Consider the following 15403-nt stretch of genomic DNA (forward strand, 5'->3'; position numbering starts at 1 on the left):
CCATCCATCGTGGCATGGATGATGTACCCCCAATCATAGCCCGATACACATATCATACGGACATTCAAGTCTTTGATGATGCCGCTGAAATAAGGATCATGAACGATTAACGATAACAATTTATTCAAAGGAGAATATACATATGCATTGATCTATAAATACAATTTACCATAAGATTAGCAATAAATCATTATAAGAATGTATATATATATATATATATATATATATATATATATATATATATATATATATATATATATATATATATATATATATATATATATATATTTCTGGAATATTTAATCACAGAATTGTTTTTTATGTTTATCCGACAAAAGCTATAAAAGATTAACATTTATTATCGTAATACCCTCTCTTATTGGTTAATCTATCCAGAACACCAAGCTGTCCTCTGAATTTGACAAACTTATCTGGACCAAGAGGCTTGGGGAGAATGTTTGCTGTTTGATCTGCAGTCTGAGCGCTTTATTTTCAGTATATTGATATCTGAAGTCTTAATCATTTACAATAATTGTATTTTGAAGTTACTGAAATTTTGAAGAAAACACATTCTTAGCATGTTTTGCAATTTTACTTAAGTGGTGCAAGTTAAATGTTTTCTTGATTTCTTTCCATTTGGAGAGACTTTTATTGCATTTGTAATCAGATCATTTGCTATAAGTAATCTTGGACTCAAGTGATTGGTTTAGGATCAGGTGTACCTGCCTTGGGTTTCAGAGCCAAAAGCGCAGGAGACTTGAATCAGATTGAGTGGTCTTGTTAAGTTGTCCTTAATCAATTGGACATCCCAACATTGAGATGACAAGACTCATAGGATTCTAATTTGTGGCTTTGGAAACCAACACCACCGATGCCTAAGTGAGTTGACAGAAGACCGTCGAGCAACCATAGCTAGGTGCTGAGAATCACCAAAATCAACAAGTCTGAAAAGATCAAGTTCCTCAAGGTCAACTCGAACAACATACTGAGTATCTCTATCAGTGATGGTGCATTGATGTGAATTGAAGGTGATATCCAATAGTGGAGAGTGTTGCAGCATTTGACTGATTGAAAGTAGATTGAGTTCTATCCCTAGAACATAGTTTACATCAAGCAAAATGAGATTCCTCCCAACAGAGTGTATTTGAATGTTTCCCTTGTCGACAAGAGTGTACTCTTCCCCACCCTTGAAAATAACTGAATTGTAAAAAGGTTGGTAGTTAGTAAGCCTGTTTCTGCGATGGGTGAAATGACGAGAGGCACTTGAATCAATGTACCAAGCAGACGACTTTACATGATTTGTTGGTCTTTTAGCCATGAAGGTGTAATGTCTCCATTTGTTGCCAGCATCAAAATTCCAGGGATTAGCCTAATATTGGATCCTCGTAGGCTAATGAGGATGGCTAGAGGGTCTTTTGAGGATTGATTCATCCTCAAGATTTAGGGATTTATGGATTTGGCCTTCGTTCGATATCATTTGGACTCCATTTGTCATACTATGTATAGTAAGTCAGGAGTAATAAAGATGGACCCTTTCTATTTTTATAAAGTGTATTTGGTCACATGGGGAATTATGAGGAGAGATTCCTATTTGAGATGACATGGCAATTAGACAAGTATTTCAAGCGACTTAAGTGATCTATTTAAATATTTTAATGTTATTATAAAGTTATAAAGTAACTTATAATAATAAAGTCACTTTAATATTATAAAGTGCAAATATAAAGTTACTTTATGATTTAAAGTCACTTTATGGCAAAAGTAACTTAAGTGACTAAAAGACGAAATTGGCTTTTTATCCCACATTGCTTAGTTGTTTTTGTCTTCCTTCATATTGAGGTTATAAAACCGTAGAGCTACATTGGGATTGACACCTTGAAATATATCTATATCTTGAAGACAATCTCGGTTGCTTAAATGTGACTGGTTATTCTCAAGGACAAACCCCCTTGAGATTGTTCGAGAAGTTGGACGTAGCCCTAGCCTCTTATTGGAGGATTTTCTTATGTAGGAAGTGGAGTTGCGTTGTGATTCGTTTTTGCTATATGGAATCTCGCTTCCATGAAGTAATAGTTGTGAAAGATTGATAGGAATGGTATACTAGTATAGTTTGGACTTCAGTATTTGGCCCAGCTGATTCATTGTATAATTTGGGAATTATCCTTGCCGTTGTTTTGCAAAGTGGTGTTGTTGTATAGCAATTTTGCCATACTTCTCTATTGTGATATCTGTGACTAAGGAGCAAAGTAACGTGAATCGGAATCGGCAAGGCCGAATCGAATTGTGAATCGGCGATGAATCGGCAAATTTGAAAAAACTTTTTAAATTTAAAGATTTCAACAATTTAAAACTTATTTCATGCACCTTTTATTGAATATAACTTAAACACACTATAACATCATCAAATAGAAGTTAAAACTTAACATACATAAACATGGAAGTTTGGAACATAAAATCCATCACATGCGTAACTATGTTTCTAAAATGTAAATTGTAGGCTAGCTGAAGTAAACAGAAATCAAATGATCATAATGATTTAAATCATAGAATGTATGTAAGATGATCCATAAGACATCAAATCATAAATGTATGTAAGAATCTATGATGAAGATCCATGAAAGTTTGAAACATATGTCTATCAATGATTCAGTATCAATATTTGTAAACAAAATATAAAAACAAGGCTCTAGCTCAAGCCTCAGGCTCATAGTCATCATCATCCTCAACATCATCCTCAAGCTTGGCTGTAGCCTCAGCCTCAGCCTTTGAGTATCAAGTCTGCCTACTAGCAAGGTGTCTAATGTAGGTCCTAGAGGACTGCCGAGCCATATCTCCCGCATGTAAGATGGGCTTACGAACGTCGCTAGGGCTTGTGTCTGTGCGTGTGCGTGTGCGTCTACCAATGCCTGAAGAACGTGCTCTGGCTGCCTCAACCTCTATATCCGCCTGGTCAACCCACGCACGGTCTTCCTCAGTGAAGATTGGATCCACAACCTTTGTGAGCCACTTTGATTCTGAATCAATCTCCTCCAGAATGATCGAAGAGGAGTTAGTGCTCAAAATTTGTTTGATCCTAAGACGGAGGTTGTAATGAACAAAGACAAGATCATTCAACCTCTGCACTATCAACCTGTTTCTCCTCTTCGAGTGGATGTGCGCGAATATGGACCAACTGCGCTCACATCCAGAAGCGCTGCTTGGCTGACTCACAATACGGATGGCAATTTTTTGAAGTTTTGGGATTGTGGCCCCAAACATTTGTCACCATCTATCTGAAATAAGGGAAAATAAAATCAATTAGTCTCATTTACAAATTACAAATTACAAGTTAACTCTAAAATTACATAATCAAGTTTAAGTTTAGAATCTAGATTCATGAACATTGAATATATTATTTAATTTTTACCTGGCTGTATTGAATCTCGAGCATCTATGGCCATCCTGCTAGAGAAAAGTGGCCCTTCTTTATTATTGAACTTATCAAGCTCAATAATTGCAGCGCTGCTATCCTCATCAGTACTCAACCTCTGGATCACTGTATATAATCTGGTGAGAACCTCCTTATCCGCCTTGAAGTCAGGACGGAAACGAAATGTCGGATTCAAAAAGTAAGCTGCTGCATGGATGGGTCTGTGGAGTTGATTCTGCCATCTCCTATCAATGATGTCCCAAATAGGGGCATACTTCTCTTGCACTCCTGCATACTGGACTCTAATGGCCTCCTTGACCCTATCCATGCCCTCATATATGTAGCCCATAGAGGGCTTCTCTCCATCAGCAGTTCGTAGGAGAGATACAAGGGGCTCAGTGGCCTACATATAAAGTAAAACTAAAATATGAGTCAAAACTTAAATATAGAATAATTCAATAATATAACTGAAGGTAAAACTAAATCATTAAACAATTAGCATAGTAAACTGTAAAATATTAAATGTTAAATTGCAATAAATTTACCTTCAGGATTTCTCTAGCAGGTTTCCAAAAACCATCATCATCAAATATGCAATTCACCACATCTATCCTTGTAGTGGTCGTAGCATAGGAAGATGAAATCCACTCCCGCCCAACAAACATGCTCCTTAAATCATCCCTTGATGTCAACAAGGACTGTAAGGTGATGAAATTCAAGGCAAACCTCGTGATCCTTGGGCGAGCTAACTCTGTCTCTTGTGTACTTCCTCATTGTGCTAAGGACAAATGAATGATTATAAATAAACTTGCATATGTTTTGTGCCCTTTCCACACATGACTTGACCCACTCAAGTTTGCCAATTTCCTCCAACATGAGGTCAATGCATTGTGCCGCACAAGGGGACCAAAATATGGTGGGGTGCCTCTCCATCAAAAGTTTACCTACAACAATTTTAAGTTAATTAGAATCAGAAATTCAAATTTCAAACATGTTAGAACTTAGGAAACTTAGAAATTCTAAGTTAGAAATAGAAAAAGTTCAAAATTCAAATAAATTATAAATTTATTTTCAAAACTTGAAAAGTTAAAAGTTTACCTGCAGCAACATAACTTGCTACATTATCCGTCACCACTTGCACCACATGTTGTTCCCCCACCTCTGCTATGACTTCCTCACAAGCAGAAGCATCAATGGATTTGAGGAACATGGTATATCCTACAAGTAACAAAACAATGAATTATAATTAGCAATCAACAAATCAAAAAATCACCAACAGCGATTTTCGATCCTAAAAAAATCGGGAGTCATGAATCTTATCGCCAAATCGGCGATTTCCGCGATTTTTGGAACTATGCTAAGGAGTCATTTTATGCAAAGGAAATTGACTGTGTGAAGGACTTGATGACTATGGATTTAATCTCTTATCCTGCAATCTTAATGGGGGGAAATCTTTGGGCATTTTGTGGCTGCTATGAACTACCTGTGGCAGTGATTGAGGTTTGTGTGGAGCTGTTTATCATCCCTGAAGGGTGGCGCCACATTCTAACAGCCCTGCGTGCAAGGATAGAGCATATCAATTCATCTATTTGGGCTTGCGATCTACAATAGTGGTTGCCATTACGGATTTTGGGCAGCATTTGGAGTGTTGTTGAAAGTCTGAAACTAATTGGAGACTTGCGTTGATACCGGAGAAGCCTGTCTCCATTTTCAGAGGCCTACGCATTAAGTATTTGGGATCATCGTTTATATTGGGGTCTGCAACCTGACTTTATCAAGCCTACGTTTGACAGTTGGGCATTGTTATATGGTGTGATTCGGGTATGGTATTTACAGTTTGCTTAATCTGCATCAAATGCCTAGAATTTGAAGTTTTAGAGGCGTTAGACTTTTCCTGTGACTGCTTGGCATCTTGTAACTATGTTTGGGTGCCTGGTTGCTTTTGATTACCATCATTTGGAGGCTACGATTATCATTTTCAGGTTCACAGTTTAATCTAAATGATAATTGCTTAATGTTCAGTAGATGTTGTGAGTTTTGGCAATGTTTTTTTCGCAGATTATTGATATTTCAGTATTGTAGATGAAGCATTAATAACAGTTTTGTATTTGTTCCACTCTTGTAATCCTAATTCTTGGCATAGTATTCGCAAGGGCTTAACAATGGGATATTTTAATTCCATTGCATATATCTGAAAATCTATTTGCAAAGCCTACAAGATTACAATATAAATCGAAGTCCAGTATAAGAGTTGCATGCCAAATGTTAGACCAAATGCCTCATTACTGATTATAAAAGAATTTGGTGTTTGGCGAAGTTATAACCAGTTGGGGTTATTACAAAAGGCATAAAAGGTAGGTTCTATTTGCTCATTGTGTTCTACACTGTTCGCTTTGGGCTGCGAACCATATTGCTTAGCTTGGGCAGCTAAATGTTTCTGACATTCAACCTTTATGAGACCATACTTGTGGCAGTAGTTGCATTGAATGTTCTTTTTCTTGGAGTCTTTTGATACTAGAGAAGAGGACTTCTGCCTAGAAGATTGTTGGAAATGAGACTAGCCCTTATCCTTCTAAAAGGATTTAGCAGCAAAGGTTTGCTCTGTGGAGGTGCAATTGGAATTGCTCCCAACTTGTTTCCACTGATCTTGCTGGAGCATAAGTGTGCAAAGATCTGTGAACTTCAGATCTACAATAGTAGAAGTGATGTTGAGAAGCTTGATAAAATGCTCTTTGGAATTGGGTAAATTTTTGAGGATTATTTCAGAATGTCCTTTTCCTCCATCTTGTGTCTAATGGCAAACAACTAATCATGGATATCCTGAATCTTATCCATGTGTTCTTCGAGTGACTTCCGCTCATCCATTACAATAGAAACTAAAGAGTTCTTGAGAAAGAAGGCCTTGCTTTTGTGTGAAGTACCATAAATATTCTTTAGATACTCCCATATCTTGACAACCATCTTGTTGGATGAAATTTGAGGGAGCTGATTATCAACTATGAATAATTTGAGAAACATCACTGCCTTTCGATTATTCTGATCCCATGTGTCTTGATCGGTACTAGTTGCAGTCGAACACTGTGTAACACCTATAACAATTTGATTAGTATTTCGATATTCAAAGACTGTTAGCATCTGTTGATTCCATGTGCCATAATTGTGACCATTGAATTTTTGATTTTTCTCAATCAGAATATTTGGTAGAGATGCCATGACATGTTTTTCAGTGAAAATATGAAAATTTGTGAGGGCACATACTTCAAGGCAAAAAATCAAGACTCATAAAAAATAAAGAGGTACTCGACAGAGAGGTCCAAAAACCCATAAGGAATATGCTATCGGATTCTAGGTTTGTTGGCTCAAAAATTGAGGCACCCAGAAAAATAGACGATAACCTAGTTGAGCTCTTGAAAAATCATCAAGAGTTTGTAATTTTTGTTGGATTTGGTACATAAAATTATGGTGTTGAAAAAAAAGTCTGAGGCTTCAGGAAGGCTTCAAAAATGGCAGAAATGTGAATAATTATTGGAAAATCTGCCCGCGGATATGATTTTGTGGGTTTTAGAAACCCTAGACGCCATCGTTTCGGGCAGATTTATAGAGAAAGAACATGGCTTTGAAGGAGAAAAAAATAGGAGTTATATCTGAAGCAAAACGCGATCATTTAGAGTAGGAAAATGCGACAGTTCAGAGCAAGAAAATGTGAGCAAAACAGGCCTGAAAAAAATAGAAATCGTGTTTGGAAGAGAAACATAGGAGAGTTGTAGAAAGAGCTTCCAACGTTAGAAAAAAAACTAAATGAAATCACATTCAAAAAAACTTGCAAAATGCTGTCAAGGGAGGAGGAAAAATCATGTCAAAAATGGCTTGAAACCCTAGTTGGGTTTTGCAAAAAATGGTTTTTTTTTAATTGCAAACACTAACCAACGAACCCAGGCTGAAAATTATTCCCGAATAAAATAGACATTGATAATTTCAAACGAAATTATTATTCAATTTTTTTTAAAGAATTTTCTCTAATAACATATTATAGAGTAATTGGTAAAATACTTGCTTGTTATTAACAGTGATCAATAGTTCAATATATACAAAAGTATAAATGATGTTTCCTTAGGAAACGGGCATAAAGAATAGAAACATTCTACTCTTGCTGACAGTTAACTAACAACTAAATATTAGAAACTTTCTGATATTTACAATAGATTACCAATAGATAATCATTAAATAACGATAGACTATGATAGAAGCTATCTATTTTTGTAATAATTGTTATCATTATTATTTTGTTTATAACTTTAAACTATTGGAAACATTTATATTGCCACTAAGGGTTAGGCTAAAATACAATTGATTGGAACCATTGCTGTCAATTTGCGATTTGGCTACTGTCAGTTATTTATGACTATCCTAGACATATAATGTTGGCTTAGGTACTATTTTCGGTTGTTATGAATTGTCTATTTTTAGTGATAAGTGGCTAATTATTTGCTGCGATATATTGAATGGCTTGGTAATAGGTGACAATCTACTTGTTGTCATATGTTGTTAAGGTGCGACTGGTTGAACGTTAATTTGGAAGGAGTTGTCTTAAAGTATTTTCACCTTCCTTTGTGCCTTAAAGTGAGGGGTTTGGGCTGGGACAAGGACCCATAGTTATTATTCTTTTATGAAAAATATTTGCGGTCTATTATGCAATTATTTTTAATAGTTGTGAATGATTACATTGGTTCATGTGAAATTGTTTAGACCCACAATATTATGTGCTGCAAATCTAGAAACAACTTATAGTTAATGATTGTTGTCATAGTTTTTGAACCTGATTATTATATAGTGATTCAGTTATTAACAGTTGTTAACTGTTAAGAGATTTGTTGTTATGAGTTATTTACTTGAATGCATCTGAATTTTTTCCATTTCTCTTGAAGTTTTTGTGAAATCTTTTACCAAGTATAAGTTTAAAATTGTTTATTCCTTTTAAATCTGTTAGACTATTAATATATTGGTTCAACTTCAAATTCTCCAACCAAAGCTCAAAGAATGCTATTCTGTTACAACTGCAACAATTATCTAAACCAATCAATAAATAGTTATTTGCCTTAACATTTTAATATTTTTCCATCAAAGTAAATATCACAATAATAGATAAGTCGTCTATTATTAGTTAATGGTTATCTATTGTAAATATCTAGTTAGCTCTCTGTTTGCTTTCGTTTTTTGCTTTCTCTAGAATAGAATGTCTATTCTTTACGATTGTTTTCTAAGGAAACATCGTCTCATTTTTTTGTATAAATTGACCGTCTGGTCTCTGTTAATAACAAGCAAGTATTTTACCAATTACTTGCGTATTATGGTATTAGAGCCTATTTCTTAATTTTTTTGAAAATTATAATTTCTTTCCCGAAATTATTCGAGCCAATTTTCGAAATTATTCTGTAATCTTGCTTCCTAATCTCAAAACCCTGCGATTTCAAACTAGGTTTTTTCTAAGGGTTTTTGAAAATTGTGGATTTTTTCTGGCAAAATTGCAGCTTTGTTTTTGGAAATTCACGGCCTAATTGTGGTCAATTTGACTGCAAATCACAATTTTTCTTGGCCGTGCGGATTCGTGATTGGTATCATTTTTTTTCTTGGTTGAGGTCCTCTGCAAATTGCGTCTAGAAGGAACACGTAGATATTTCTTGGTCTTGTGTTACAGAGTTTGGTTTCTTGGTTGTCGTTTTCAGATGGCTCTGCAAAATGCCTATTGGTTAAAACTCTGCAATATATGCCATTTGTGTAGTTAAAACTCCAATCTTCAGTGCGGTCTTTGCCTCTAGTCGAGCTCTGAAAGAAAAATCGGCCATTTCTTTCCAAGAAATTGCCTTTTTTTTGCAAATTCGACCTTCCAAGCCGCCATCTAGGGTTTTGCTCGAAACCCTAATTTTTGGGGTCGAAAAAATATTTTGATTTTAGATTCTTGGTGGTTTTTTCGAGAGCTCAATTGGGTTGTCCATTTTTTTTGGGTGCCTCAATTGTTGTGCCTCGATTTTCAAGCTAGTGGATCCAAAAACTAAAAGCATATTCCTTCTGGGTTTTTGAGCTCTCTTCTGGGTCATTCTCCAATTCTTCTGGGTCTTCCGTATTTTTGCCTCAAAAAATGTGCCATCACAGATTTTCACAATTTTTCATTGAAAAATGTGCCATGGCATCTTTGACAAACATTTTGCTTGAGCATAACTCCAAATTCAATGGTCAAAATTATGGCATTTGGAAGTAGCGAATCATCGCAATTTTTGAATATCGGAGCACCGATCAACTTGTTCTGGGTGTTACAAAGTGTCCGACTTGTCTGGGCCCTGATCCAGATACATGGGATTTGAATAACCGAGAGGCAGTGATGTTTCTCAAAATATCCGTGGTTGATGATCAACTTTCTCAGATTCCATCCGGCAAGACAGATGCTGAGATCTGGACACATCTCAAAGGTCTTCATGAGACTTTGACAAAAGCAAAGCTTTCTTTTTGAAAAACACTCTGTTTTCTATTGTGATGGATGAGAGCACCTCGCTCCAGGTACACTTGAATCGGATTCAGGAAATCCATGATTAGTTACATGCGATCGGTCTCAGGATGGAGGAAGAGGATATTGTGATTATCACTCTTCGGAGTTCACCAAAATCCTATGAGCATTTTATCGAGATTCTCAACATCACATCTTTTGGTGTTGATTTGAAGTTCACTAATCTCTGCACCACGTTGCTTTAGCAAGATCGGTGGAAACAACAGTTCGATAGCAGCTCCAGATCCACCTCCACAGAGCAAGCCTTTGTTGCGAAATCCTTTCAGAAGGATAAAGGCAAGTTTCAACAACCATCTCAGCAGAAGTCTTCTGCTCTAGCATCAGATGGTTCTTGAAAGAAGAACATTCAAATCAATTACTGCCATAAGTTTGGACACATGAAGGTTGAATGTCAGAAACGCTTAGCTGCACAGTTTAAGCAATTAGGTTCGCAGCCCAGAGCGAACAGTGCAGAGCACACCGAGTATGCGGAATCTGCCTTTTATGCCTTCATGGTTAAAAGACCTATAGATCATGTGAAGTCATCTGCCTGGTACATTGATTCAGGTGCCTCTCGTCATTTCACTCATCGCAGAGACTAGTTTACTGACTACCAACCTTATTCAGACTGTTATTGACCCACTGCAATAGTAGACTTAGTCGCCCGATCATTATGGTGCACTGATGTGAATTGAAGGTGATTGCTATATGTGGAGAGTGTCGCAGCAACTAATTGACTGAGAGTAGATTTAGTTCCATCCCTGGAATGTAGTACACATCAAGGAATATGAGATTCCTCCAAGCAGACTGAAGCTAAATGTTGCCTTTACCGGTTGTTGAAAAAGAGTTTGAGAAATCTATTATTACTATTAGATCAGACAATGGGGGGAAATTTTGTCCGAATGCTTTCTCTAGCTTTTTGGATACACATGGCATCAAATGCTAGTTAACCACACCCCACATGCCACAACAGAACAATGTAGTTGCACGTCGGAACAAGAAAATCACCGAGATGACTCGTTCCATGCTTGAACACAGACATGTTTTGAAGCAATTTTGGGCAAAAGCAGTTAACACTGCAGTTTATTTGTTGAACCGGTCACCCACAGTGGCGGTCAAAGGTAAAACTCCGGAAGAGGCCTGGTTAGGTTGCAAGCTTAGAATCAGTCTCCTGAAGGTTTCTGGCTCCCTTTCTTTTGTTTAGATCCTTGATGTTTCACGCACCATGTTGGATGCCAAGAGTCAGAAACTCATGCTTGCTGGATATAGCAGTCTTCACAAAGCCTACTGCCTGATCGATGTTGAGACATCTCGTCTCATCTACAATTGTGATGTAGTCTTTGATTAGCAGCGAGGACCTTTCATGCTTATTTCCCCTGTTACTAATCCAACAGACTGGCATATGCAGGCTCATGATTTGGGAATTTGACTTCCCTTAGGTCCACTTGATTGGAGGGCTCCAGTAGTTCCTGCAGCTCCAGTTATTCTAGTGATACCTGTATAGACACCTCCGGCTTCTCCTGCAGGATCTCCTTGCTTTGTACATGCTTCACCTGAGTTTGATCCAGATTCTTCTGATGAGGATCCTGCCGATCAAGCATCTCTTGGTACTAATGTTGGTCATTCTCCTATTTGGCCTAAGTGGTGGGCTAGGACACTTGTCGATCTTCGTAGTGATGAGCTCATTGATGGGAGAACTGCTCGAAAAAAGAGCAAATACAAATTCTGTTAACTTTGCTCTCATGGCCAACATTCACAGTGTGTTTGAACCTCAAACATATTCCTAGGCTAAAAGAATTCTAGAATGGGAACAGACCATGACATCTGAACGCCAGAGCCTGTTGAAGAGCAACACCTGGGTCCTCTCTGATCTTCCACTAGGGAAGAAACCCATTGGCTGCAAATGGGTTTACAAAATCAAATACAAATCAAATGGTGCTTTGGATAAGTACAAATCTCATTTAGTGGTGAAGGGTTTTTCTCAGCGTCAGGGCATTATTAGATGACCTTTGCTCCTATTGCAAAGATGAGCACCATCAAATTAGTCCTAGCCATGGTAGCACAGTTTGGCTAGAAGGTCCATTAGATGGACGTCAAGAGTGCTTTCCTGAATGGTGATCTCCATGAAGAGGTCTACATGACGCAGCCTCTTGGTTTCAAGATTGCTGGTAAAGACCATCAGGTTCTCAGATTGGTAAGAGCTCTCTATGGCTTGAAGCAGGCCCCTCGGGCATGGTACATGAAGATTCATAAGTACCTCAGTGATCAAGGCTTCAAGAGGAGTTCTTCAGACTCAAATCTGTACATCAAGACTACTAATAGTGACATCATCCTTCTAGTTATTTATGTGGATGATCTGATCATCATTGGCAGTTCGACATCTTTGATTCAGGGTATCAAACAGAATTTATGCTAGTCGTTTGATATGATTGACCTTGGGCTCATGCATTATTGCCTAGTTGTTGAATTTTGGCAACAGTTTTTTGGTATATTCATCTCTCAGTACAAATATGCTATGGCCCTGTTAGACAAATTCCGAATGCAGGATTGCAAACCTTCATCTACACCTATGGAGAAAGGTCTCAAGTTATCAACAAAGTCTAATTCTCCTTCCGTTGATGATACTACATACAGGCAACTATTAGGCAGCCTCATTTGCCTCTCTGTTGCTAGGCTTGACATCAGCTTTGCAGTCAGCTATATTTCACGCTTTGTGATAGCTCCTAAGGTTGATCATTGGATGGCAACAAAGTGTATGTTTCGTTATGTGAAGGGCACTTCAGATTATAAACTTTTGTACTCTTGAAGTTCTAATCCTAAACTTAGTGGGTTCACAGATTCAGATTGGGCAGGCTCTGTTGATGATAGAAATTCAACATATGGATATGTGTTCAGTTTGGGATCCGATGCAGTCACATGGCCCAGTTTGAAGCAGCAGGCAGTTTCTCTCTTTTACAAAGGCCGAATACAGAGGGACTCTTAAGGCAGGATGTGAAGCTGTTTGGCTTCGTCTGATGCTTGGGGATATGCAGATGTCACCAGTAGGACCGACTACTCTGTTTGTTGATAACGAAGGCGTTATCAAGTTAGCACAAAATCCAGTCTTCCATGAACGAACCAAGCATGTGGATGTTCACTGTCATTACATACGACAGTTGGTTGAAGAGGAGACTATAGATTTGCAGTATGTTCCTACCACAGATCAGACTACAAACATTCTCACCAAGCCTTTTGGTCCTGATAAGTTTGTCAAATTCAGAGGACAACTTGGTGTTCTAGATAGATTAACCATTAAGGGAGGGTATTACAATAATAGATAAGTCGTCTATTATTAGTTAATGGTTATCTATTGGAAATATCTATTTAACTTTCAGTTTGCTTTCTCTAGAATAGAATATTTTTGTTCTTTACGATCGTTTCCTAAGGAAACATTGTCTCATTCTTTTGTATAAATTAACTGTTTGGTCTCTGTTAATAACAAGCAAGTATTTTTCTAGTTACTTCCGTAATAGTAAATTAAGTAATTAATAAATTCTTTAGATGCAAACTAGTTAAAAAGAAAATAAGCCTTATTTACTTTCATACTTCAACTCTGCAACTAACAAATGTAAACGTAATTAGGCTTTTACTTTTAGGAAATAAGTAGAACAACTGTACTAAGAATAATGTGAAGAATGTTTAAACGATTGAGGTTGTACTTTTGCTCTAGTGTGATGTACATTGAACATGTGCCGATAAATCTCATTTGAAATAAAGTTTTTTAGTTTAATTTTTTGGTGTATGTACATAAATAATGAGAATTTAAAGGAAAATGAACGTAATGCCAATATTTTGTGCATAATCAACATAAGAAGAAAAATAATTAACAGAAAATTAAAATACCACGAAACTGTTGTGGAACCCTCTGACCTTTGCTTGAAATGGCTTAGAAATGTTGATGTTTCCATGCAGTTTCTGAGGCAGCCTTGACGTTTAGAGAGATTCAAGAACATTTCCAAGGAGAAGCCATATTCCAATCCAACTGTGAAAAATATCCTAGTAGCTGAAAGCTAGTCCAAGTCTTTTCTGATTTTTCTACATCACTTAAAGTAATGTTTTGTGCCATTTGAGGACTTCCAATAGAGGTAGGATGTTAATGTGTCCTAAGGGTCAATAGTTATACATTCGTTTACTGTTCTTTCTTCTTCTTGGGGACTTAGTTGTATTTCTTCATGAGATATTATCTTGTTCTAATGTTGTTCATTTATCTGTCAGTTGAATAATATCATCTCTTTGTAGTCCATACTATATAGTGATTTTTCAAGTGGCATATTTCTTCCCCATCAATTCTTTTGTGATTTGTTGGTGGATGTTGCTATTCAGCATTCTGTCTTCGTTTAGTGATCTGCTTGTAAGATATCATCTCTTTGAAAGGACAGTTGGTCCTTATGTGTTGGTAACTTGGTTGGAATCCGGAATTTGTGAGACTGAGCTATAAACAATGAATGACTACACATGACTTCAACTAGTTTTGGTCATTGCCATGCCCTATTCTGTTCATATTGAATACAGAGGGTGACTAATAATTTTTTGCAGACATATATTGGAGATTTTATAACCTTTTTTGGATATGAAGGGAGATGCGATATGCATCTTTAGGGTAATGAAGTGCATGCCGTTACTTCTTGTCTCGATGCTGTTTGTACCGGCAGAGGAAAGTTTGTCCTTCTTAATTTCTACCATTAAGGTCGTCTTTCTAAGAGTATAATGACATGCATTTTCTATAAATGGCAGAAAGTGTTCAGATTAAAAGAAAGCATGTTTTGAAATTTTCATTTAGGAATTGGTGTAATGAATTGTTGTGATTACTGGTTGAGTCAGGAATTTTTTTAATCAAAATATAAAATATATGTGAATTTTGTTAGAGGAAGGCATATGGAACTAGTTTTCAGTCTTTAAAATCCAATGCAATATTTATATATTGATTTTTATACTAATTCTTTTCCAGAACTTTTATGTACGGTCGTTGTTCATGGTGTATTCCAAAACATGGCCAAAATAGTTTACATTTTCTGATTTTGGCATTCACTAGAAACAACTTTTGTGGTAAAAATATTAATTTTCAAGTTTTATTTGCACTTTGATTGAAGAAGTTTTATTTGAATTTGAAGAATCTGTTAGCAAAATGGTGGTACTTATCTATTTTCGATAGAGGAGCAGGTAGTGATTCGAATGGAGCTTGCTGTCCACACAAGAGAAGATTCATGGGCCATAAAATTGCTGAATTTCATTATTGGTGCAAATCAATTATTATTTGATGGGTTGACACGTGAGCTTCCTATGTATGCTGAATTTTCAGTTTTTGTCTGGTTTCTTGCTTCTACAAAACTCTTACATTTTTATTTACTTTAATTTTATGTGTTTCATTCAATCAGTCTGATTTGTTTCAACTTGACAGTTGGAAAATGTTTAATTAT

At 36.6% G+C, this 15403-nt stretch overlaps 1 protein-coding gene across 1 annotated transcript in view; it reads left to right on the forward strand.

The window, feature by feature from the left end:
* Window positions 1-15403, forward strand: part of LOC149562087 (exonuclease V-like protein) — a 173485-nt gene that overhangs the window by 42717 nt on the left and 115365 nt on the right. Inside the window, exon 3 of the mRNA XM_089825625.1 lies at window positions 15147-15268. Coding sequence (XP_089681751.1) covers window positions 15147-15268 — 122 coding nt within the window. The remainder of the gene's footprint in view (window positions 1-15146; window positions 15269-15403) is intronic.

The sequence above is a fragment of the Cupressus sempervirens genome, chromosome 4 (assembly GCF_028749045.1).
Source record: "Cupressus sempervirens isolate cs-2001-9-10 chromosome 4, ASM2874904v1, whole genome shotgun sequence".
Taxonomy (NCBI): domain Eukaryota; kingdom Viridiplantae; phylum Streptophyta; class Pinopsida; order Cupressales; family Cupressaceae; genus Cupressus; species Cupressus sempervirens.